General features: G+C 39.6%; 3 protein-coding genes across 4 annotated transcripts; 1 reads left to right on the plus strand and 2 right to left on the minus strand.

The window, feature by feature from the left end:
• Positions 1-6,339: 6,339 nt before the first annotated feature.
• LOC102699478 (cysteine--tRNA ligase CPS1, chloroplastic/mitochondrial-like) lies at positions 6,340-10,181 on the minus strand. Its single transcript, XM_006649322.3, has 9 exons — positions 9,843-10,181; positions 9,307-9,370; positions 8,585-8,746; positions 8,106-8,276; positions 7,742-8,023; positions 7,531-7,656; positions 7,217-7,420; positions 6,931-7,113; positions 6,340-6,852 (listed from the first exon to the last, which is right to left on the minus strand). The coding sequence occupies exons 1-9, from the start codon at positions 10,022-10,024 to the stop codon at positions 6,640-6,642; spliced, it is 1,587 nt and encodes a 528-aa protein (XP_006649385.1). The 5' UTR covers positions 10,025-10,181; the 3' UTR covers positions 6,340-6,639.
• Positions 10,182-11,592: 1,411 nt separating this feature from the next.
• On the minus strand, positions 11,593-17,752 carry LOC102706270 (chaperonin CPN60-1, mitochondrial-like). Its single transcript, XM_006650966.3, has 18 exons — positions 17,578-17,752; positions 17,454-17,478; positions 17,150-17,281; positions 16,470-16,629; positions 15,718-15,893; positions 15,515-15,610; positions 14,435-14,539; positions 14,268-14,354; positions 14,077-14,166; positions 13,926-14,006; positions 13,762-13,830; positions 13,526-13,603; positions 13,321-13,416; positions 12,983-13,082; positions 12,795-12,898; positions 12,616-12,721; positions 12,455-12,533; positions 11,593-11,934 (listed from the first exon to the last, which is right to left on the minus strand). The coding sequence occupies exons 1-18, from the start codon at positions 17,613-17,615 to the stop codon at positions 11,823-11,825; spliced, it is 1,734 nt and encodes a 577-aa protein (XP_006651029.1). The 5' UTR covers positions 17,616-17,752; the 3' UTR covers positions 11,593-11,822.
• Positions 17,753-19,612: 1,860 nt separating this feature from the next.
• LOC102699757 (PHD finger protein ING1) lies at positions 19,613-23,626 on the plus strand. 2 transcript variants are annotated; one of them, XM_015834890.2, is made up of 8 exons: positions 19,613-19,831; positions 20,313-20,384; positions 20,797-20,868; positions 21,718-21,905; positions 22,346-22,406; positions 22,531-22,678; positions 22,765-22,897; positions 23,011-23,626. In XM_015834890.2, the coding sequence occupies exons 1-8, from the start codon at positions 19,804-19,806 to the stop codon at positions 23,119-23,121; spliced, it is 813 nt and encodes a 270-aa protein (XP_015690376.1). In that variant the 5' UTR covers positions 19,613-19,803; the 3' UTR covers positions 23,122-23,626. The 2 variants fall into 2 exon arrangements, with proteins under 2 accessions (XP_015690376.1, XP_006649386.1); XM_006649323.3 differs by lacking the exon at positions 20,313-20,384 and having other exon boundaries at positions 19,614-19,831; positions 23,011-23,625.
• Positions 23,627-24,651: the final 1,025 nt, after the last annotated feature.

Below are 24,651 nucleotides of genomic sequence, written 5' to 3' on the forward strand. Positions count from 1 at the left end.
GTGTTAATGTTAGGTTGTACATGATCCGGTTGAGATTAGCACCCTCGTCTTTTCGTTTTGATTATACTTATAAGTTAAAATTGAATTTCCAATCCTAAATTAGAGTGGATTTTAAGATTTTTTTATCATAATTTATTTTCCAGTATTTGCTTTTAGGTTGCTAAGAATATGCATATAAATATTTTATTCATAAATTACATTATGTTTGCAATTATATCATTTATTTTTAAGAAAAATCGAAACAATCAACCCCAGTTAGCAATAGTTCTGACCTAATTTCCGATCTTTTCTGATACTATTCTAAAGATTGCTCTGAATCGTCAACCTACTATCACAACTGACGAAGTGACGAGAGCCAACCATGGGGGCTTTTCCTGCTGGGCTTTCTTTTCACCTTTCTCCTATGCTTTCAGGAGTTAAAAATGGAGCAAATGCAAATCGGACAAGGATTCAGCAAGTGGAGGAGATATCCAATTGTCCATGCGTGTGCGAGGAGGAAGAGGAACTGGGTGCAGCAGATCTTTCTTTCAGTCGTCGTCACAGCGTCGATCTGTCGTTGTCGTCAATCCACAGGGCCAAAAAAAAAAAGGACCCCGTGGTTTCTTGTGGATCAGACACGAAGCTGTGCGACTGAGACTGAAACTGTGAGCATGGCGATTCGTCGTGCAGGTGCCCATGGCCTACTTCGGAATTCCGGAGGTGATGCTGAAATTTAAGTAGGTTTAGATCGGTAATGACGGCGACTTGTAACTGATGGTGGCAATGCATCGAGCTGCACCAGCTAGCATGCTCTTCAAATCTGTGGTTCATCTTCGCTGAAGAAAATTCAGAGGCCTTTCAAAGAAGAAAAGAAAAAGGGAAAGTAACCTTTTTGGAAACAGGTATCCCTAAAAAGAGATATGACATATAGTTGGTAATACCTTTTTTGTTATACTAGTACCAAGTCTATGTTATCATGTAGATAAAAGATTATGATTTTTTGATAGTTATTTAATTATATAGATAATGAAATAAACTGATATAAAGTTGAAAATATACTTCAGAAATATAAGATAGTGAGATTTTGTATATAATTTTTTTTAGAAAATATATCGTTTAATAGTTTGGAAAGCAGTCACGCAAAAGCCAAGAAAATAATTTGGAGATAATCTTATTGAAAGAACACGGCCCAGTTAATCAGTTTTGTATACTTGGCTGTCTCGTGCAATTGAAAGATTGAAAAGAATTCAGAGAAACTAGAGTAGCAACTAGCAACAAGGAACACCCCAGTTGATCTGTCAGCTAGGAGATCGAGTTCAGGCTTCAGAACAAGACGACTCTTGGTGTAGTCGAAGGGGAAAGGGAGAGCAGTACGCTGACCCCCACAAATCGCGTGAACACTTTGCCCTTTGATCCTAGCATGTCCTGGAGATTCAAAGCGGCGTCGCTTTTGATCATTTTTCTCTGCACTATGGAAAGGGAGATTTGAAGCTGACAAAGTAACTTGCACACACGACACACATGCAATGTTTTTCCAAAGGTAAAATATGTATAGTCAAAACCATAGAAACCACAACATAAAAGCTCAAGGAAAATCTCTGAATAATCTCTCCTATGATAAATGTGATATTAGATAACCAATGTATGTAGCCAAACCTCGAACTCTTAAATCATATTAATATATTAGAAAAGTATTAGGATTTAATATGTAAAAATAACGTTAAATATATTTGTCACGAAACACACTTTCATATGTGTTTTTACAATTTTTACAAATATATAAGTAGAAAAAATAACCATGAGACATGTATTTGGTGTCCAAAATGACAAGAGCTAATCATTTCTTATCTCACAAACAAAGTCGAATTAGCTTTTAAAATTCAACATTTATTTGGTGGTTTTCACCTAGGCAGTGGTTTCCCCTACATCATTTTCCTGCTTTTCCTTCTACTGCATTGGTGTCATAGATTTCTAAGAGAACACTACTTGAATCTGCAAAAGATCAGAAACGGACCCTACTTAAGCAGATACGTTGAAAGAATCGCTTCAAATAGATATGCTAAAAGAGAAAACTTTGATTTAACAAATGCTGTTAACGACAGGGATTGGTTCATTTTGTTCTTTCCAGCTATAGTAAATCTACCAGCGCACCTGGTTTCATCAGTTGTTTCGACTTTTCCACGGTAGAATTAATCCCAAGCTAGCTTAAGCTTAGCATTTCTAATACTCTGCTAGGTTCTTGTGCTTGATAGCTTCACTAAAAATATTCTGAATTTCCTCTTCTTAGTAGTGATCAACCATCTTTAGCACACAATTCGGCCAACTAGTATTTCTTCTGCTATGTAACCCCGATGACTAGGGAATTTGAATCTGCATTTCGGCTTTAGCATTATCATTGCATTGATTCTTTGTTGGACCTGTAATTCTGTCCAAAGATTATATAATCCTTCTTTAGTAAGTGTAACACACAGCCTCAGCCCACAAAGTCCTGACCTGTCTTATAAATCTGCATGTTGTAGAAAACTAAACAGGCTAGCTCTGCTTTAGAATAGCATTTCCATGCCACAAATAACAAGTGCCTTTACAGTGAGATTCTGCACTGCTCGTAATAATGCACAAAGACCGTTCTTTGTCTCAGATTTTATTACGATTTTTAAACCATTTGCAGATGTACTTGTTCATTATTACTAGTATGTTTTGGCTCATCAGTGTGTTTGCTATGCAAGTTGAAAACTAAGCTGAAGCTAATATAATTCTGTATTTTTTGACAGATTTTTTTCTGGTCAAATGTTTATTAGGCACTGCTATAGTCTCATTGTTTCTTACGCCAACAAAAGTTTCAAATTCGTGATAATGTTGTTGTAGTACCATGAAGGCGATTTGAAACTCCTGTTCATTTTCTTATATGAATAGCTCAGGCCTGTGAGGTGTGATTGCCTATCTATTCTTGTTCTCCATTATCTAAAAAGAAGTATGTTCTTGTTCACCATGTGAAACATCTTCTGTCTCCGTACCAAATGATTCTTCAGTCACTGTTCTACGTAACATACATCATACTTTATGGTTCGATCAGACGATCACTATTGCTGCATAGTTGGCACCTGGCAGTTCATGGCTCTGAAGTTCTGGAGAGAGAAAAGCTGCCGCTAATGGGCCCTGTTTAGTTCATAAAAATCTTTCATAAAAATATCACAATTTTTGAACATCTAAATAAAGCATTAAATATACATAAACATTAAAACTAATTACATAATTATGAGAAAAATCGTGAGACGAATCTTTTGAGCCTAATTAATATATGATTAGTCATAAGTGCTACAGTAACTAATATGTGTTAATGACGGATTAATTAGACTCAAAAGATTTGTCTCACGGTTTTTAGGCGGAATCTAAAATTTGTTTTGTAATTAGACTACGTTTAATATTTTAAATGTATGACCGTACGTGTCGATGTGACGTCTCTCCAAAAAAAAATTTGTAACCGAAAGCAACCTAAATTTTTCTCAAGGAACACATTCTATCACTGTTGGAAAGGAAAAGAAAATCGGCTACTAATAAAAACCTATTACCTCCTTCCTATAATAATTTTATTTTTTATTTTTCCGTGTCCACCGTTTAACCATTCGTCTTATTTGAAAAATGAATGTCTTATTTGAAAAATGTTATAGTACCTTTGTGTGGCACCGGCCACCAGGGAACTCTTGATTCTGAATTCTGATGTGCAGTAACGTGGCAGTAGTTGATGTTAAAAGTACAGCTTTTTTATGGTTCAATTCATTGGCAACCAAATTCAGACACGATCTACTATAATATTGATTATATTGCTACTGTTGGTGGTGTTGATCCTAATTAATTAGTACCTAACAAGGTCGTGACAGGACGTACATTTGAAGTTTACTAGGGAGCACATCACTGATAGGCTAACACAGCCTGTTGTCTGTTGTTTTAGTTTCATTTCAAGTAGTGGATGGCACTAACCATACTTAAACTTAGCACTGTTTGGCTACTATTGGGTGCAAAGTTAAGTCCATGTTATACCCAGTTCGGACTTACAGTTGATTAATTCAAGTCGTTTCTAATGTTTTATCTGATTAAATGCCATTCTATACCAAGGTTTGTAATTTCATTTATTATAAAAATACTCACTCTCTTCCATAGTAAGTGTATTCCTGGAATTCAAATTTGTCTCACAAAAAAAATATTTATGGGGTATTAATTGTCCCATCAATCATATTATATTCAAATCTCTATCCATTTTACCCCAGTATGCCTCTCACTTAATACAGTCTCCTTATTTAATGATAGGTATGCAAGTTATTTCTTCTTGTAACTAATTTATCTCTACGGTGCTAAAAACATATTTATATTGGTAGTGTGGGATGTATCCCATTCTCTAAAAACATCGTATGTCTAGAGAACTCAACAATAGCAGTTGTACTTTAATTATCTAAAAAAGAACAGCATGCATGCAGCTGTTTTGATATTGGATATATGATTCCATGTTGACACAAAAAAAGAGAGGCATTGTTGAGTACTTGGTCCAGTTACAGTGCAATGTGTTATGACTCTTAAAATTCTAGCAGTGAGGTGCAACCCTCACTTGCTCCTCCCATCTCTCCTTTCTCTCTCTTTCATGACAAGATGCAGCCATCACTTGTGAGGGAGACAGACACCTGACTACCTAAGAAGAAAAAAGATCGAGAAACCCAGTCCTCTTGATTCTCCATCTCATGCTATATCATCATCGCTGAAGCATCCTGCAGAGCCCGAGAGCTCTGTCAATGGCGCTGCCGTCGTCGTCGCTGGATATTCTCAAAGGTCGTCGTCGCTGCCGGAGGCTGTCACCGTCGATGGAGGCTATCACTGCAGAAGAGGCAGATGGTGCAGTGCTGCTGCTGCTCGAGAAGAGCAAGAGCTGATGGAACTTGTTGGAGCTGTACGTAGGCAAGTCTGATGCTTGGCTGTTTGGTTTTAATCAGATTTCTCATGAATATCGTGTTCTTGACTCTGAGAGAGGCAGTCCCTTTTCGCTTCAATTCTCTACCTGTTTCGTGTTTAAGGCTCATTGTTCATTTGTGATTCTGTGTTTGTTCCGATTGTTTCTCTATACCTGTGTAAAGATCATTTGATGGTATTGGTATACAAATAATCGATCTGTGATTGGCGCATGCACAAGAGATCCTGTGAGGAAAGTGGAGTTGTTACTTGGTGGGTAGGTTGTGAAAAAAGAGGAAATGAGAGTGACGCGTGAGAGGAACTCGATCATGCACACATACTATTTCTGCACATCCGAATGACTGAACTGGCATAGCATTCAAAACTCCAATGAGTTTTGTATCGTTCTTGCGTCTAATTTAGTACTCGTGTCACTGAAAAACTGAATTTCTGCTCTCTTTTGGACCTTGATGTTTGCCTATGTATGACGAGACCAACTTGTAGTACTCTTTTATCAAGAATCTTCAATTTTTACCCTCTTTTGAAACTTTATGACAAGACAAAACTTGTAGTAGTACTCTTTTATGAAGAATCTTCAGTCTCATGACTACAATATGTTGCCAAAATGATTAAGGCTGCTAGGATGACGAGTGACAGGCGACGAGGTAGGTTATGGCTTTGCATGGCGGGAGTCCCCCGAACTCCGCCCGAAGAGCTCGCGCTTTCGCCGACCGACCAATGCAACATGGGCGTTTGTTGTAGGCGAAACAAATCCACAATGATGGCGCGCACCGACCCGGTTGAAAGCTGGAGGGAGGGGCGGTACGACGGCGCGGGTCCGTGCCGGCTGCCGGGTGCGATCTGATGCGCGGTTTCCCTTGGCTTCACGTGAGCCATCGCCGTCACCCCAGCCCCCGCCGCACATGGACACGGCCCACGCCGGGGCTTGCCGCGCCGCCCGCGTGATCCACGCGTGGCGCCGCCGACGAGAAATGGCAGGGTTATAGATTAGATTAGTTAGATTAGAGAGTTCAAACCTCACCGGCGGCGAACTGGACAGCAACAGCACATGGGTAATGGTATATTTGCAAAGATTTGCGAATAAAAATTTCATATACATATTCTTAACGATATAAAAGCCAAAATAAATTTGTAAAAAATCATAAAATTAACTTTAAGCATAAGCATAAAGATTGAAAATTTAAATTTTAGCTTATAAGCATAAGTAGAATGAAAAAAAAAGAAGTTTAGACATGCTGACAATGGATAATCTGCGTGCAGCAAATCATCTGTTCCATTCATGTGTTCGACTGGTTGAGTCGTTTCAGGCTTGAAAGTACTGAACACCGGCACCATCACGCAAATCTGGATGCACGAGCAGGCAACAAACAAAAGAGCCAAATCAGAGATTTATGTATACTGTCATGTCAACTCATCCTTCTGTAGTTCTGTTCATGCAAATGTAGTTATGACTTTCATATTCAAATCCAAAACATAACATCCATTCCAACAAGGAGTCTTCGAGTATATCAGTATATGGGGTCTTGCTTCTTACACCAACAGAAATGCAAGAAGCTTCAGTCGGCAAGTGAACTTAAACCCCTACAAAATTACAAAAAAAATTTCTGTCGGTCTGCATTAATTTACACCAATGCAGCAGATGTGCTTGGGTACATGTTTCAGCTTATAGTGCGACCTGTTGACCAAAGCACAAATCAATTGTCACTATTCAGACTCTGGTTCGCATGGTCTCCATACTGTACCAGTAGGTTCATCCATGAGGGCTATGCCTTTACTACCTAGTTGTTTCCTGATTTGGTCAGACAAATCAAACTGCTTGTTTTTCCTTGCAGCAGCTCTCTGCTCAATTTGCTCCTGCAATAGTTCTTCAGTCAACCCTGCTCTCTTCAAAGCTTTGTCCTTAAGTTGCTTCAGTGCCTATGGAATACAAACCGTCCATATCACATGTAATCATCATAAGCAAAAACGCATGCCTGGAGTATGGTTTTTAATTACCTCTGCCAAGGAAGAAGGTGGCATCATACCAAGGATAGATAGTTTGTTTTTAATTTCTGTCTCAAGTGCAAACATAGCCTCAATATATTCTTCTGGTTGTTTCTGTGCTTGCTGCTGCTTCTGCTTTTGTTGCTTCTGCTGCTGCTGTTTCTTCTTTTGCTGCTCTAGCTTCTGTTGCAACTTCTGCAAGTGGCAACACGGCAGATGAGCCACAAGCAAATGAAGAATAACACAACAAGAACCAGAACGTTCAACCAGAGAAGCAAAAGGAGAAGAATTAACATGCCTTAAAATCAGTCAAATTGCTGTTAATTGCCTTCAGCAGGTCCGTGAAGCCATCCAGAACATCTGTTGTTCTAAGATCATCTGACATAGATTCCAAGAATTCTGAATGGTGCTTGTTAACCATATCTTGCTCCTCAACAGGGACCGGGACAGAAAGATTCTCTCCACGATATTGAGACAACTGCTCCTCACAGTCATATAAAGTCTGCACAGAATTTATTTCGAGTCAAGAAGGAAAAAGAAGATAGTACCCCCAAATCATCACATAACTGATTGCACATTAACTTAATGACTAATATTAGGCAAGCCTAGAACCTGATATATGTAGTAGACACGATCAGATGCTATCTCAAGTGCTTTGTCAGAGTGATTCACATCGCCTCTGTAATGTGTACGCATCAGGAAAAACCTCAACGCCATGGGATGGTATAAATCAATAATCTGAAACAAAACAGCTGTCAAATAACCTAAAAAGTCCATCAAAAACAGAATTGAGTGGAGAAACAGCTAGGAATCCAGCCCTTACATCTCGGATTGTGAAGAAATTTTTATCTGACTTTGACATCTTCTGATCATCCTTGTTAACAAACCCATTGTGCATCCAACATTTGACCTCACTTTCTGGATAAGCTGCCCGGCTTTGTGCAAGCTCATTCTCATGATGAGGAAATATCAGATCTTTCCCTCCACCATGGATATCGAACACATGTCCTAGATAGTGAGCACTCATTGCACTGCATTCAATATGCCATCCTGGTCTACCACGGCCCCAAGGGCTTTCCCAGAAAGGTTCACCTTCCTTAGCAGCCTGGATATAATAATACACAAAAGATAAGCAGAAATTAAAAATGTACAAGAGCAATCTATAGATATCATTGCATCAAAATTACCTTCCACAGCGCAAAATCTGCAGGGTTCCGCTTTCTTGTATCAACAGCAACCCGGGAACCAGCAAGATTATGATCTAACTTCCTTCCAGATAAACTGAGATACTCGGGGAAACTATCAACTGAAAAATAAACATCTCCTTCCATAGCATAGGCTTTCCCATTCTCCAGTATCTGCCCAGAAACGTGCGCATAGTGGGAAAGGTAAGCTTCCTCAGAGACAAATAGCTTGTGACATAGGAATATAAGATAAAAGGGATATTGGAATATTATTGATTGTGTTGACAAAATGTTATACACAGTAGGTCATATACATGGTCGATCAAATAACAACACATACCACACACGACAGTAAAAATAAAACTTTGTGTTCAAAGAAGCAATGAGCTTTGGCTCTAATTTTTGTACAATAACAACTAATATGAAATTCTAACGAGCTATCTAGCTGGATTTGTATTACATGATGCATTAGTTGAAAATACCTTGGTAATCAACTCTATAATATGTTCAATGTGATCTGTCACACGTGGCTCACAAGTTGGGGGTAAGCACTGGAGCTGAGCCATATCAAGAAGGAATTCACTAATAAACCTGCTACTCAAGCTTGTTACAGTTTCACCAGCTTCATTTGCTCGTTTGATAATCTGCAAAACCAGAAAATAAGTTTATCACCAATGAATTCAGAAGGAAAGTCTATTTTGAGAAAGAAAGGCCACACCATATGTCATAAATCTTGAATCAAAGGGAGATAGTGGACACAACGAAGTGTTGCCATGAATAGAAAATGTAAAATAACCATGTAAATGCAAAAGGCTATCCTGTCCACAGCCAAATCTCGTCTCCTGAAGGTTTCTACCGTGATTCTTTCTATAAAAGCAGACCCTATGGTCTATGGCCTATGGCTATGTATTACACATACATGCCAATGGCAAGGTGCCAAACTGCCAAGGGTGACGACAACTATGGCGCTAGCAATAATGAATTGTTTGATAATAATAAAAGCTTCTACACAGCTCATTCCATATAAAAGGATAATAGCTGCATTCTGAAGAGCAGGCTGCAGCGCAGCCACAGTACCCAGCAAACAAGGGCTGCTGTGGCTGTGCAGCCACAGACTGCAGCCAAGCTAAACTGATCAGATACAATGTTCTGTCCATTTTGCGAACTAAATGCATACCACTAAAAGGTGGAGAGAAATAATTACCTTGTCATCAATATCAGTAAAGTTCCGCACATATTCAACCTCGTAGCCCAAGAATTTGAGATACCTACATGAAATATAAAATCAAATTGTAAGATAAAATAGTTTACTAAAAATGTTAGTAAGGGCAAGAATCTCACAAATACGCCCTTTAAGCTCAGAACTAGCATATCATTTAACCTATTGTAAAACCAGCAAACATGCATCAAGATTCTAGTAACTACAAGAGCCAAATGTACAATAACAGCCAACTCCATGTAGCAGGCACTGAACACAACTAGTGGGCATATCACAAACCACAACTGTAGATTGCGAACCACTAGATCACTTTCCAATTTCGAGCATAGATTCAATAATCCCACATCTAAGAAATAATGCACTTCTATTTACTGAATCAAAATCATATTCCTTACACAGTCATAAAGCAACAGATTCATCATTTCTAAGCGGAATTCCACCATTTTTAGACACTTCCCAGTCATCCCTAGAATTGAGCATATACGCAGCCGTATGAGCACCAGATCGGGGAAGGCAATTACCTATAGAGGACGTCGAAGGCGACGTAGGCGCGGGCGTGGCCGATGTGGCTGAAGTCGTAGGGCGTGACGCCGCAGACATACATCCGGACCTTGCCCTCCACAAGCGGCTCGAAGAGCTCCTTCTTCTTCGTCATCGAGTTGAAGAGCTCCAGCTGCGGCGGCGGCTTCGCGTTCTCCGCCATCGCGAGAGCGGAGGGGGAGAGTGAGACGGCTCGAGGAGCTAACCCTAGAACTGGCGGCGGCGGTGGCGGCGGCGGCAAGCAACAGCCAGCGAGGGGAAGAACTGAGAAGCGATGGGAATTTGTGATATAGCCCCTGACTGTATGTTAATTTGCGGGTGCTGTGATTTACAGTACGGAGCATCTGCTTCGCTTCAATGCAATGGGAACCCTGTACTCTAGTGTATTTCTAATGGACATTCAATGCTCAAGCAAGTTTTTTTTGGAATTTTTTATTTTTTAAACCATTTTAAAAAATAATTTTATTACTAAACCTCGAAGAATAACGCCATCAATATTGGCTTGGCAAAATAACGCTGCCACATAGAGTATTTGGCATGGTAGGCTTGCCACACCAGTGTCGTCGACGTAGCAAGACTATGCTGTCACGCCGGTGTCGCTGGCCTGCCACGCCAAATACTTTGCGTGGCAGCGTTATCTTGCCACGTCACTAATACCGGCGTGATCAAAATACAAAAAGTTTATTTGATGGAAATATTTTCTCATAGATTTAGTAATAAAATTATTTCTTAAAAATATTTTTAAGAAGTCCAAGTTTTGAGTACAGGATTCTTATTGCTTGGCGAAATATCAGAAGTTCAGAAAGCAAGAATTTCACAAAGAGAGAGATAGAGAGAGAGAGATTCACTTGCTGCAGTACTAAGGAGAAAATGGTAAAGGTACTTCATGCCGGTACATTATAGTACTACCCATATTTTTTACATTTAGCCATTTTAAAATTTTTATTTTATAAAAAGTTTAATATAAAACTTATTCCAAAAATGGATATCTTTTTACCAGGGCCAAAATCATTGATACTGATATTGTTGTTGACCCATCACCACTAACATGAAAAGGGTTGTTTATTTTACAAATAACTTCTCAGCATCAATCTCTTTGGCATCGACCGCCTGGCTGCCACTTCTTGATTTGTTGATTTGCTTTACCGCTGACCGCCGCTTCCTAGTTTGTGGAGTTACTAATGTCGATTAGGGCCTTTTTGGTGTATTTGGATGAAGGGATGAATTGATTTACTAACTGCTTCAGATGAAACGATGGTTGCCAATTTGCTTGTATGGATATTGGTTGATTTGGTTTCAATTTGTTTCGATGCATTCGCCCGCTCGATGGCACACGAGTTGCACGAGCTAGCTCAAGCCGAGCCCAAGCCAGTTACCGTACCAAGCTGGAGTATAACACCAGCTTAGTTATATTAAACCTATCATTGGATACATTTTGATGCCATGTTTTATTGTGTTGAAAATATTGTTATGTTTTTCTTACAAACTTGATCACACTTTAGAAAATCAAAATGTTTCGTAACATATGAAACAGAGGGAATGCGTTGCTTTGAGTTAGAATTGGCTGAAAGTCAAGTCAGATGATGAAACTAATACGGACCAGTCACAAGAAACTTGCGCATGCAACAGATCGAAGCACGTGATGTACAGTACTGTTCTTGGCTTCTTGGTTCTTGCATTCCGGAGCTTCGAGCAAAAGCGAAAATAGGTAACACAAAGCAAAACACAAAATTCAACGTGCACCATTTGTATAGAATGATTTTATTTTATGCATTCCAATTCCCAGGTTCTAAGTTCTAATGTTCGACCCTATTTCAAGTTACAATTCTCTTGCAGCAGAATCGAAATCTGACAGCCACCTCATCAATCACGGCATTAAGATATCCGCACCGCAAAAAGAAACTAATCTAACGAACAAAATGTATCAGATCAACATTGATTTGCACGACCTGGAGCATAAGTTAGAAATCCATCCCGCCCATGCCACCCATACCACCCATTGCGGGTGCGGCCACCTCCTCCTTGGGGATCTCGACGATAATAGATTCTGTGGTAGTCATTAGAGAGGACACACTGCAATAGAGAACAGACAGTAAAAATGATGCCTCATACAAATAAAGCTGGAGTTGCACAGCGAAGCATTGAATCTCATTGAAAAAACTAAAATCATAACAATTTGCAAACTTAGGCTTCAGAAGCTACTACTTGAATGCTCATTCTACAGTGACAGTACTGCAGCTGATATTTTCAGTATTTTCGCCTCTGCTTATGCTTATAATCCAAAATTTAAATTTTCAACCTTAAATTTATAGCTGATTTTGTAGTTTTTTCACCGATATTTATTTTTCAGTCTTGGCTTTTAGATCGCTAAGGTATATAAAAAATTTTATTCACAAATTATTTTTCGTTTACAAATATATTGTTTGTTCTTTCCATGAAAAAGCCAAACAATCACCCACTAAATGAAGAAAAGTTTTGGTTCAGATAATTCAGCTGCAGTTTCACTATCGATATTGTCATGTTACCCTCTAGAGGGGGGAGTGATATTGATCAAAACACTTTGATGCATAAGAATAAAGGTTAGGAAGGGTACCTTGCAGCATCTACCAGAGCTGTTCTGATAACTTTTAGTGGATCAATAATACCAGACTTCACCATGTCAACGTATTCACCTGGGTTATAAGCAAAAGACGATTTAGATAGACCCCATTTCCTGACAGAGCAAAAGAATGGATGAACTTTGTGCCCCCCTACCTTTAGCAGCATCATAACCTAGATCAATATTATCCTGTTCCAATAGCTTGCCGACAATGACAGATCCTTCTACACCCGCATTTGAAGCAATTGTGTGCACTGGGGTCTGCAGCATTATCCAGCCATCAGATGGTGCAAACAAGAGAGGACCAATTGAAAAGAAAATGAAATTTATAAACCTTCAAAGCATTTTGAATGATCTGAACACCAATCTTTTGGTCAAAGTTTGCAGTCTGCAATTTATCCAGATCTTTTGATGCATAGAGAAGGGCAACTCCACCACCTATGTACATCAGAATCAGATATGATGCTCTGCCAAGATAATATGCTGCTTATAGCAACCTGCAGAAAACATGCCACATAGTACCTGGTACAATACCCTCCTCTACTGCAGCTTTGGTAGCATTTAGTGCATCAGTCACTCTATCCTTCTTCTCACCAACCTCCGCTTCACTAGCCCCACCAATCTAAAGGAAAGATCCAAATAAAAAATCCATGCTCACAACTCAGGATAGTCACTAGAGTCAGTAATAGCAATAGAACCTAAAATACAGAGCAAATTAAATTATCTATTTCAATCTACCGATTTACACATTAACTAAATGTGAAAATTATGGAAGTCTGATATTTTAAATTAGTAAGAGTTCCACTGGCACAACATCAGTATTCTAGAGTAACAAATTTCAAGTACAGAATGAGTTTCACCTTTAGAACAGCAACACCACCAGAAAGCTTTGCTAACCGCTCTTGTAGTTTTTCCTTATCATAGTCAGAAGTGCTTTGCTCGATTGCAGATCTCAGCTGTTGGGAAAAAAATATAGTGATGTCACTGTTAGAAAAATTATAGTGATAATCACATGGCTTCTTGTTTGAAGGGATTCATGTAAAACTAAATTAGCATAGAATGAACCTGCTCAGCTCTCTCTTCAATGGACTTCTTATCTCCAGCTCCATCAAGGATGACGGTGTCATCCTTGGATACTGTAACCTGTGTTTTTGACACTCGTGTTGAAGTTCTCTCAAGTGTAACAATATTAACACAATGTGCAGCCAACTAAACACATATTTTATGGTGATACTTGTGATTGAGCTGCCAGCTCAAAAAACCTTTAACTTTATGATTTATCAGCAGATAAATTATATTACCTTCTTGCAAGTGCCCAGCATCTGAGGCTCAAAATTCTCAAGGTTCATTCCAAGTTCTTCAGTTATGACCTAGTTCAACATATAAGGTACACAATTCAACAAACAGGATATGATATGATGGTCCAAAATCTGTGAAATGGACAAAGGGAAAAAGATTGGCTTACTTCTCCCCCAGTAAGAATAGCGAGGTCCTGTAAGTTGGCTTTCCTGTTCTCCCCAAACCCAGGAGCTTTGACTGCACAAACCTGCAATTTACACTCAATGAGACCAAATAATATATAAATGTCACAACGAAAAAGGAGGAACAGCACCAACCTTAATGCCTGCACGAAGCTTGTTAATAATGAGAGTACCCAATGCTTCGCTTTCTACATCCTCTGCAATAATAAGCAGAGGCTTTTGCTTCTGTTTGAGCAGAAATTATCGGCCATGAAATTGCACTTAAAATATTAGATCCCACAATGAGGTCATAACAATGACAATCAGCTATATTAACAAAAAAATACCTTGAGAGCTAACTCCAACACTTTCACCAGAGCATGAAGGTTGGACACTTTCTTGTCATGTATCAAGATCAGTGGGTCATCTAGTTCCTGTAACAGATGAAAAAAAAAATCATACCCAAGATGATTTGACGTTAAAACAGTACAATAACTTCAGCAGAAACACTTACACATTTCTGGTTCTTTTGGTTGGTAATAAAGTAAGGAGAGATGTAACCTCTGTCAAGCTTCATGCCTTCTACAACTTCAAGCTCATTGTAGAGAGTGTTACCATCCTATCAAACATTTCATGAAACTCAGTATAGATGTTGAAAGAGCTTGCTCAAAGCCTTAAAGAGAATATTAGGTGCCTGGAGGAGACAACAAAATAAAGCAGGTATTCCATCACAGCTAGTCATGAAAGAAACTAGCCTCCAGAAGGAATAGGAATTCCTCATGGTGTACAGATAACACAAATATCTACATGACTGAAGTCACTGAACTACTAGAGAGCCTATAAGTGAGGTTAGAACAGGGTGGGGCATAAAAAAGACTGAAAACCAAAGGCTGAACCAAACCGCATTGATTTTCTTATTTTCTTGGTTTTATTTTTTATTCAGTCTCTGTTTTAGAGTTATCCGGTATACAATGCCTGTTACAGCTTCTGACCTGCAAAAACCGAGTAAGCCAAAGAAGCAAACCCTATGTTAGTATGTTTGAGTCTTTTTCCTGTGAGGCCATGACTCCTGTAGCTGGGGTTTATTACGCCCCTGTTCACTTTCTCCTCCCTGGTCTCACCTAAGCCCATGGCCCAGCTACTGTACTCCTCACACAGAGAATGATAGACCTAGAGTTGGTGCTTGGTAGGCTCGATTCCCACACAGCATGCGACGCCAGATGTAGGTTGTCTGGTGTTTTGGTACAAACCAACAGCCGAACAAACCGAACCTATTTTTCTTGGTTTTTTACATTTGGTTTTTGTTTTCCTGAGTCATGCTTCGGTTGGCAAATTGAGAAAACCGGGCCAGAAAGAAAGAGCAAACCAAACAGATAAACCGAAAAAAACTAACACCCAACCTCTAAAGACGAGCTCCTTAATGCAAATTAAAATTGAAAATCATATGTAATGGTAATATGGCATAACTCTCAGTATGGAATAGTTAATTAATAACTTTTACAGGTTTAAGCTTAAGCCAACTCTTTTTAAAATAAAAAAAAGACAATATGATATAATTGGCGAAATAACAGAGTTCTCCGGAGTGTTGACTCACCGCAATAGTGATAACTCCCTCTTTACCAACCTTCTCCATAGCTTTCGCAATGAGCTCACCGATTTCCCTTTCCCCATTAGCTGATATAGTACCCACCTATAACAGTAATGAATAAATTTAGCATGGGATGTCTTAAGGAGAACTGAGAATAAGGGGAAAAGAACATGACAGAGCTTTCTAACTCATTGCAGATCAACGGTTACCTGTGCTATTTCCTCTGACGTGCTGATCATTCTGGCCATGCCTTTTAGATTTGTCACTACTGCATCAACAGCCATTGAGATGCCACGTCTCAAATCCATCGCATTCATTCCAGCTGCTACGGACTTGCAACCCTCAGTGAATATAGCCTTTGTCAGAACAGTAGCACATGTTGTACCTGAAAATGTTGAACATCAGCGACTGCTAAAATGGAACCAATGGCATGTACCACAATTCGTTCATCATAATCAGTTTTCAGTAAAGAATCATCAACACTTCAACAGGGTAATAGAATAAAGGGGTAATATAGTGACCAGTCAAGACAGTGGGAAGATGACTTGGTGATGTAATAATTTAATAATTCATCACTAACATAAGACAGGACAGTATAATAAATTACTACATATAAACAAAGAAGCACAAGAAACATTGAACAACTTTCAAGCATAAGCCTAGGAAAAAAATTCCAAATAAGTTGGCAGCAAGCAGCAATTGAACCAAAATAATAAGGGACTTTGCAAATTTGCTACAGTTTTTTCTATATTGCAAAGATGCCACTAGAATGACTGTTTTAGTAACAGTTTTGCTATTTGCAATTGCATGCGAAATAAGAACTGACACATTGGTTCCTATCAATACTAGTAACAAAATTGCTTGTGAAGTGTGATACACCTATGACCCAGCTATAATATCGGGAGACAAGTACAACAGAAAAGCAAATTGATGCACAATATATGGCAGAGTTAAGCCATACCATCCCCAGCAGTGTCATTAGTCGCATTGGCAACCTGCTTCACAAGGCTCGCACCAACATTCTTAACCCTGTTACTGAATTCAATGCTCTTGGCAACAGTCACTCCATCCTTTGTAACTTTAGGAGCACCAAAGCTTTGCTCAATAACAACAGTGCGCCCCTGAAACATAGAAACATTGGGCTCAATGCTGTTTGCATAATAAGTTAATAACTGTCACAGTGTACTGTTAAAGATCCATAGAAAATTATAAAAGAACTCCCACAGAACAAAAATTCTATAACCCAATGAGAAGGGGACCATAGCAATACTTACTTGGCAGCCATATAACCAATTAAGCCTCAAATTTGTATCCAAATATCTGAGTACATTAGTTACAAAATATGGTAGAACTAGGCTTTAATTCTCTAATGCTACGTATAATTAGTGTGCCCTTATCATTTTCAGTTTTTCGCTGTTACAGCCTATATGGTATTCCATACATGCCACAAGCCCACAACATTAGGATTTTCTATTAATCTAATTCATGTGGTTGTTTCGTGGTCCACATATGCAAAAGCAGTTGCACTAGAGATTCATAAGTATCGCTCAAACCTAATATCAATTATACATGCACAATCTCCACGACAATCAGATCCTCAAACCACGAATTCTGCTTGAGCACAGGAACAGAGTTTTATACCTTAGGACCCATTGTCACCTTGACCGCATCAGCCAACTCCTCGACACCCCTCAACATCAACGCCCGGGCCTCAACACCAAACTTGATGTCCTTCGCAGCATAGTTTCTATGGGAGGCGAGCCTACTCCCAATCTGCAAAGCTAACACATAAGCTCAATCAAAAAAACTAAATCAAAACCACAACGGAAATAAGAGTGCCTAATCCATCACAATGCTAAACTGGAGCCCCAATCAGCAATGGGCAGAGGAGCAGACATCTCCATCTCCATGCTAACGCATCACTTCCCAACCGAAACCTACTAACCTGACGAGCACCACTCCCGGCTTGACTGCACAAAGCGAAACACACAATTCAGTGCCACGATTAACACAAGTGCGACACTGCGCCACGCCATGGAGAGCAAGCGGGCGTGGATCGGCTAACTCACCGGGCCCTGGAGGCGAGGCTGGCCGCCGCGCGGTACATGGCGAGAGAGTAAGGAAGGTCTTCGAGCCCTCGGCTGGGTTGGGGAGCGGCGGTGAGAGAAGAGAGTACTTGAGCTTGTGGAGGGGGAAAGAAATGCGAGGAAGGGGAGGGGCGGGCGGGTGGGGTTTCTAGAAGGATCCATCCAACCTGGCCGAGGGTTTAGGGTTTAGTAGTACGCAATGGGCCTCGTAGTGGGCCTCCATGATGTCTGTGTATCCACAGTGTCATGGCCTACTAAGAGTCATAGCCCATCAGAGAAATGGGCTTTGCTTGGCACACTGGAAATGGGTAAGAAACGGCTCCCATCATTTTTGCTTCTTTGAGCAAAAACGAAAAGACTTATAAATAAAAATAATCTATATGTAAAATTTTAATATACATATTCATATGGGACTTAAGAATAAATACTATAAAATAATGAAAAACCACACATCTTTAAAATTAAGTTTTAAAAATCCAAAGTTAAAATGTGAAACAATGTGAGCCATCGTCACTATTCCCATGTTTGGAATCTTTTGAATTGGAAATAAAATTCTCGATCCACAACCCTCATCCTTTACCTTTTCTTCTATAAACTAGGAGTATATTGGAAAGCTCAAAAATTTGAAAAGCAGTTGGTGATAAATAGTTTTTCAAACTATAAAATAATGGGTTTTTTTAATTTTCTTTGCTTATACTGTAAATTATGTAGCTCTAGATTATCGTAACTCATCGGAAATCCTACAAAGTCTCCAAATGGCTAGGTCCTCTAATTCAAGGATTCGGATCACCTGCCATAGCAATGGCATGATAGCACAGTAAAACGAAGAGAGAAAAACGCTAGCGCACTGTAGCAGATGGGTTGTATGTTAATGTATCAAATAACTATAGATAAAATTATAATAAATTTGCGTAAATCACTGTGGTAGATGAATTCATAGCCACCCATCTCAAAACAAACGGATAAGATTATTTCAAAGTCACCGCGAGGTTCATCAGGTGCCATCTGAATGGCATATGATCCAATTCGTTTTTTTTTTTTTTGAAATACTGCATAGATTGATTACTGAGCATCAACATGGAGCAACCCCTGAATACACTCAGGGATGCTATTACGGTATTTGTTACAGGTAAAATGCTCCGCGCAGTGGGACAGCCTGTGAGCCGTCTCATTGAAACGGGATGACAGAAAGAGCAAACTAAGAAATTAGCCCTTAGGTTCTTGATATCCTCTACTAAGCAACCCACTTTTGAACGATCCTTCTTCGTCAAATTCAGCTTGTTGATAATAGATAGGCAATCATATACAAAGGTTACACGCTGGAACCCTTCATCTTCAGCCATGGACAGCGCCTGGCGAATTACCCAAGCCTCCACCATCTCTGGCTCCTCGATTCCCGACATACACATATTTGTCGCCAACACACATCGGCCGTCATGGTCCCTGAACCAGTGTTGTGAAAGACGGAATACGGGTATCGGAAGGGTGAAGCACCGTCAAGCGACTAGTCAGAATATGGATAATTAAACGGAATTATATGGATTTTATACGTTGACTTTAGTGCATATGTTTTTTATGTTAATGGATATAGTTGATGGAGATTATACAATTTTAACCAGCTATATATATATATATTTCTATAAGTATATCATGAAAATATCATTATTTGCTTAAAGAATACAAATAACGACGGATGAAAACGACTTGGCTTGTTCATGGAAGCGCGCGCATCCGTGCTACAAGGCTACAATAGTTTAATAAACACACTTTAAAGTTAATTAGACCGATTAGACTAAATATAACTAATTAATCGTGTCATTTGGTTGTATATTTGTACTGAAATTACTGGTACTCTGACTCGACGATACGTTACATATTGGTTACTGTTTCTGTATATACCACCGACTAAACAGTTGATAAGGGGGACTTTCACAGCACTGCCCTGAACACCATCCAATTCGTTGATTCACGTATCCTATCCCCTGTACCAAGGGGTCCTGAAATAACCTAGTTCTTCGTGGGCTTATCTGCAAAGGGGATCTCTAGCCTGGTCTCGTTTTAACCGCAACCCAACCTGACGTGCCGGCCGGCGAGGCTTTTCAGCGGCCGCTCCGCCGTGTCGCCGTCCGCTCTCCACCCAGCTCCCCGTCGCATCTCGAGTTTTCCCAGGCCTAGTTGTCGGGGACGCAGCAACCCATCGCCAGAGCCATGGGGTTCCTCGAGGACTTCCAAGCCAGTGAGTTTTTCTGCCTCCGCCCCGCCACGAACCCTAGGGCACACGCCTGCATCGATTGATTTCATGTGTTCTCACAAGTGGTTCGAGATTCTTGTGCATGTCTCCAATTAGGCGTCCCAGGGTCTTTGACTAATTCTTCCTAGATGAATTTCGCTGTTAGGTTCGGTAAGGCAATTGGTGGTTACATGATAATGAATCTGAAAATAATATAATGATGGAGCCTAATTCTAAGTTATGCAACTTCAAATGAAATGCTTGATTTTTCGTTAATGGTCTCAGTGATGTGCTGCTGTCCGGTTATACCCAAAATACTAATACTACGTTACTAGGTTATCTTCATTGAAATTGTTGCATGTGCCGCAGCACAAAATATATATATATATATATATATATATATATATATATATATATATTGCATCACAGGTTAAAGTGATAAAACAGAATTAAGCAGTTATCTTTATTGCTTGCTGATTTTGTGTAGGATCGAAAAAGTGGTTAAGCAGTATTCGTGTGGATATGGTAACCCACCCTGCAGCGGTTTATGCGGTAGAAGGTTGGGGAACCCATTCCTTGTATGGCCCTTGCAACCCTTTTCTTAGAACACTATCTTCTGGTATGCAGGGACATGACGCGAGTCTAGATGATGTATATAAACTTTGTAGTTCTGATCAAGGATACATGACATAAGCAAGTAGCCTTATTTCTTTACTATACGATCTTTGTACTGGCTTCCTCCTTTACTTTTATGCATTCATGTTTCCTTGCACTTTTCGATAAACTAGGATTTACACATTATATCTGGATTAGTTGGATATAGGCAAGTGTTTGTTATGCAGGTGCCTTGTGGAAAAAGATGCTAGATTTATTGCATTAAAATGTTCAAGTGTCATATTATTCTGATTTGACCTGTATCGTGCATCCATATGCATCATTCACTCATACATTACTTCTTTGATTACTATCAGGTGTTGAAGCATTGCCAGCTATGCTGCATAGGAACTATTCATTAATGCGAGAGCTAGATAGAAGCTTGCAAGGTATACCGAGTTTTGTATGCCTAGTTTTTTTCCACCATCCAACTGAACCACTCTCTTCATATTCTCTTAATTGTTGCATATCAAAATAATCTAAGCACAATGAAGGGTGAGGGCGAATCTCAGATGTCTCCTGGAAGATATGTATGGAAATGATAATTCTATTGCGGTTATAATTTTATAGGTACTGGGAGAAAACCCGGTGTTCTGCTTTCTTACTGATTCCTGGCGTTCCTTTTAAAAAACAGAACTATTCAACAATTACTCTCTCAGTTTCAGTTTATAAGATGTTTTGGTTTTTCCTAGATTCATCTATAAACCAATGTATATATTTTTTATATATATTTAACGATGTCTGTGCTTTCTGCTAGGTGAGAGCAGAAACATGTATGAAGATGTTTCTGCACATTATAAGATAGATAGATATATATATATATATATATATATATATATATATATATATATATATAGTATCCATATGAAATTAAGGAAAGCCAAAACAAATAAAAATTCTGCGATTCATAGAAATTAATGCTTGTATTTGTTGGTCAATACCTATTGTATCAAATTATTATTATTTACGATTCACCTCCTAAAACAAGGTAAGTATCAGTAGTTATCTGGGCAGTGCCAAAGATGTTAAAATATTGTCCAAACTATGAGATACCAGTTATTTTTGTTGTTCTGGTGATGTACATGTGAAACTAATTTTATTCACTGAGCAAAACACGCAAGCTATAATATTCCTGGGGAATAAGCTCCCTCTTATGTGAAGCTAATTTTATTCACTGAGTGAAACATGCAATCTATAATATTCCTTGGGAATAAGCTCCCTCTTGTGCTTCTGATCAGGTGTGCAAACGGAAAATGAGCAGCGCTGTCAGCAAGAAATAGAGGACATTAAGCATGGACTTGAATCTGGAAGTATTGCATTTGACCCTGCAAAACTTAAATTTTCTGATGAAGCAATTGATGAGCAGAAGCATTGTGTTAGAATTGCTGATGAGAAGGTGGCTTTAGCCACTCAGACTTATGACCTGGTAAAGTGTCCTAGTTACTTAAATAATATGCACAAAACTCTATTGGTCCATGAGTATATGTTCATTTTCCTTTTCTAATGGTAGGGAGAACATGAATAAAATTTGTTCTGTATAATGTTCTCTCTTTCAGTTCTGCATCTTATATTGATTTGTGGTATTAAAATTGTCACCACCCAACTTGAAAGGAAAGCTTTAGTCATTATGATTTGCTGTCCTATTACCTTTTTTTGTATAAGGAAACCATGTATATACATCATATTAGCTGCAATAGTACTTTAGATTCCTAGTAACTTAAAGCACAGTTTTAATCAAATTTCTCAAGAAATTCACATTTTTATAGTTTATGTCTTGCTAGGTTCTTCTGCGTATGCTTGCCACAAATGTCCCTAAATTGTGATTATCCAGGATTTTGATTGTGCTGTTCTGGATAAATGATATAGGTTGATGCTCACATACAGCAGCTAGATCAGTTTATGAGAAAACTTGAAGAACTTCGACAAGGTAAGGATGTACTTCGTACCTCTTATGTGACAGGGCAATTTCTTCTAAATTCCTCTTGTTTTGTTTTTTTTCCTTTTTGGCTATTTGTTCTCATTGCTTCTTTACCATGAGTTCTGGGGAACAGAAAAGGAGGCAGCTACAGCTGCCGCCACTGCAGCTGCTGCAGGTACAACCGTTGCTGCTACTGTGATGGCTAGTGCTGGTACCTCTGCTGTTGATAATACTCCAAAAGGTGGAAGATCTGGCGAAAGAGGCCGAGGGGGTCGAAAGAAGTATGTTTTGCGTCTGAATTCTATCATTAATTAACTAATGCGCCGGCCATATTTTCTCACTGTGATAGGCAAACTCTCATTTGCAGGACTGCTAAGGTGCCCACTGAGCAACCAGCACCAGCCATAGATTTAGAGCTGCCTGTGGATCCTAACGAACCAACATATTGCCTCTGCAACCAAGTCAGCTACGGAGAGATGGTCGCATGTGACAATAATGATGTACGTGTCACTTTTCTTCATTCATATTACAGTCCAGCTTAGCGCACTCCATTTACATTCCCATGTTTTTTTTGTATGCGTTGTTACTGAGTGCCTTGCTAACTATTTGCCAGTGCAAGATCGAATGGTTCCACTTTGGGTGCGTTGGCTTGAAAGAGCAGCCAAAAGGGAAGTGGTATTGCCCGAGTTGCATTGGATTCCAGAAGAAGCGAAAAGGAAAGTGAAATGTGAATATGTGATCAATCTTTGATAGGTAGGAGGTACTAGCTTCTTGGTGATAGATAAATCAGCTTGCACACCTTGCCGTTGTGCCAGCGTGGGTAACAAAGCATAGCTCGTACTGTGAATTGCTATAGCTTCAGTGATGACGTACATGTTACCCCGAGGAAATGCTGTAGGCATCTTAGAGTTAGGACCAATCAATCATGAAGAAGAGCAGTTGTTTCTGTATGGTTGTATCTTTATTACGTTTTTTGGTGTATGTGTAGGTTAGGATCTTAATCTATCCCCGCCCATGTGGGCTTTGATGCAATCTACACATAGATATGTTTATAACTAGCCAGAGAGTGAGGCCTAGCCTACTGCAGCTCAACACCTTTATGGCTGTGCCGCTTTATACGCAACACGCGAAGATGCAGCCAGTATCTTGGCTGTCTCTTCAGCCTTCAGGCACTGGGACTTGGAAGCATTGCTTTCACAAGATTTTGTGAAGTTTCAGGCTTGCCTGATAACTCGTCAGCAATAAGATTTCAGAGGTTTCATGCGATGTATGAGACCTGGTACATGTGTCGATTCACAGTTTGACATGAGCTACAAGCCTACAGGTATTGGGCTTGGCCTCCATAGCTCTGTTTTGGACCGGGCTAAGCAGAGGCAAGCAAGGTCCAGGACCAGCAGCCGGTACCTATGTGTTACATGTGTAGCAAAGCCCAACCAGAACCCAACCAATGCATTGACTCTGCAGCCGCGCCTACCCTGCAGTCCTGCACGCAGCAGTGAGCACAGGCTGCACAGCGCAGGCACGGCCAAGCCATGCTGTCCAACGGCTGAAGTGCTGCAGGCAATGATGGCCCCCGTCTTGGCTTCCAAAGCTTAGAGCAAGTTCAATAGTATAGTCAACTACTGGCTCCAATTTATCTATAGTCAATCTAATAGCTAATTTATATAATAGTTAACTACAAAACATTAGTATATGGTCTCATATGTCATACACACATTGTGTCTTGGAGTCCGCGTGTAGCTGGCTATAAATTAGTAGTCCACCTCTCTTCTCTCTCCTCTTATCTCTTTAAAATATGATTATAGCTGGCTTTTAGTCTGCTACTTTACCTACTCTCATGCATTTGCATCTGCCATCACTGTCTAGGGTAGAGAGAAAGAGAGGGACCAAAAAAGGTGACCGATCTCTACCAGTGCGGTGACAGTGCGGGGGTACTCTGTAGGAGGGAGGCTAATAATATAGCCACCAAGCTGGCTATAAGGTTATTTATAGTTTTTTTTAGCCTACCTATACAGTAGTTAGCTCTTTATTATTAATGCAGAATTCATATGTCACTCTCACATAATTTCTTGTTTATTGTGTCCAAGTTAGAATAAGATTACATTCCACTACTCCTCTCTTTCCTCCCCTCCCTCCTCCACATAAGCATTTAGTCAACTTATAACCTGTTATTATACGTGCTCTAATAAAAAGATGGCCTCTTTGCAAGTTTGCATAAGCCGTCACAGCACGGTACTAGAAGACAGGAAAGCCG

The sequence above is a fragment of the Oryza brachyantha genome, chromosome 3, assembly GCF_000231095.2.
Source record: "Oryza brachyantha chromosome 3, ObraRS2, whole genome shotgun sequence".
Taxonomy (NCBI): domain Eukaryota; kingdom Viridiplantae; phylum Streptophyta; class Magnoliopsida; order Poales; family Poaceae; genus Oryza; species Oryza brachyantha.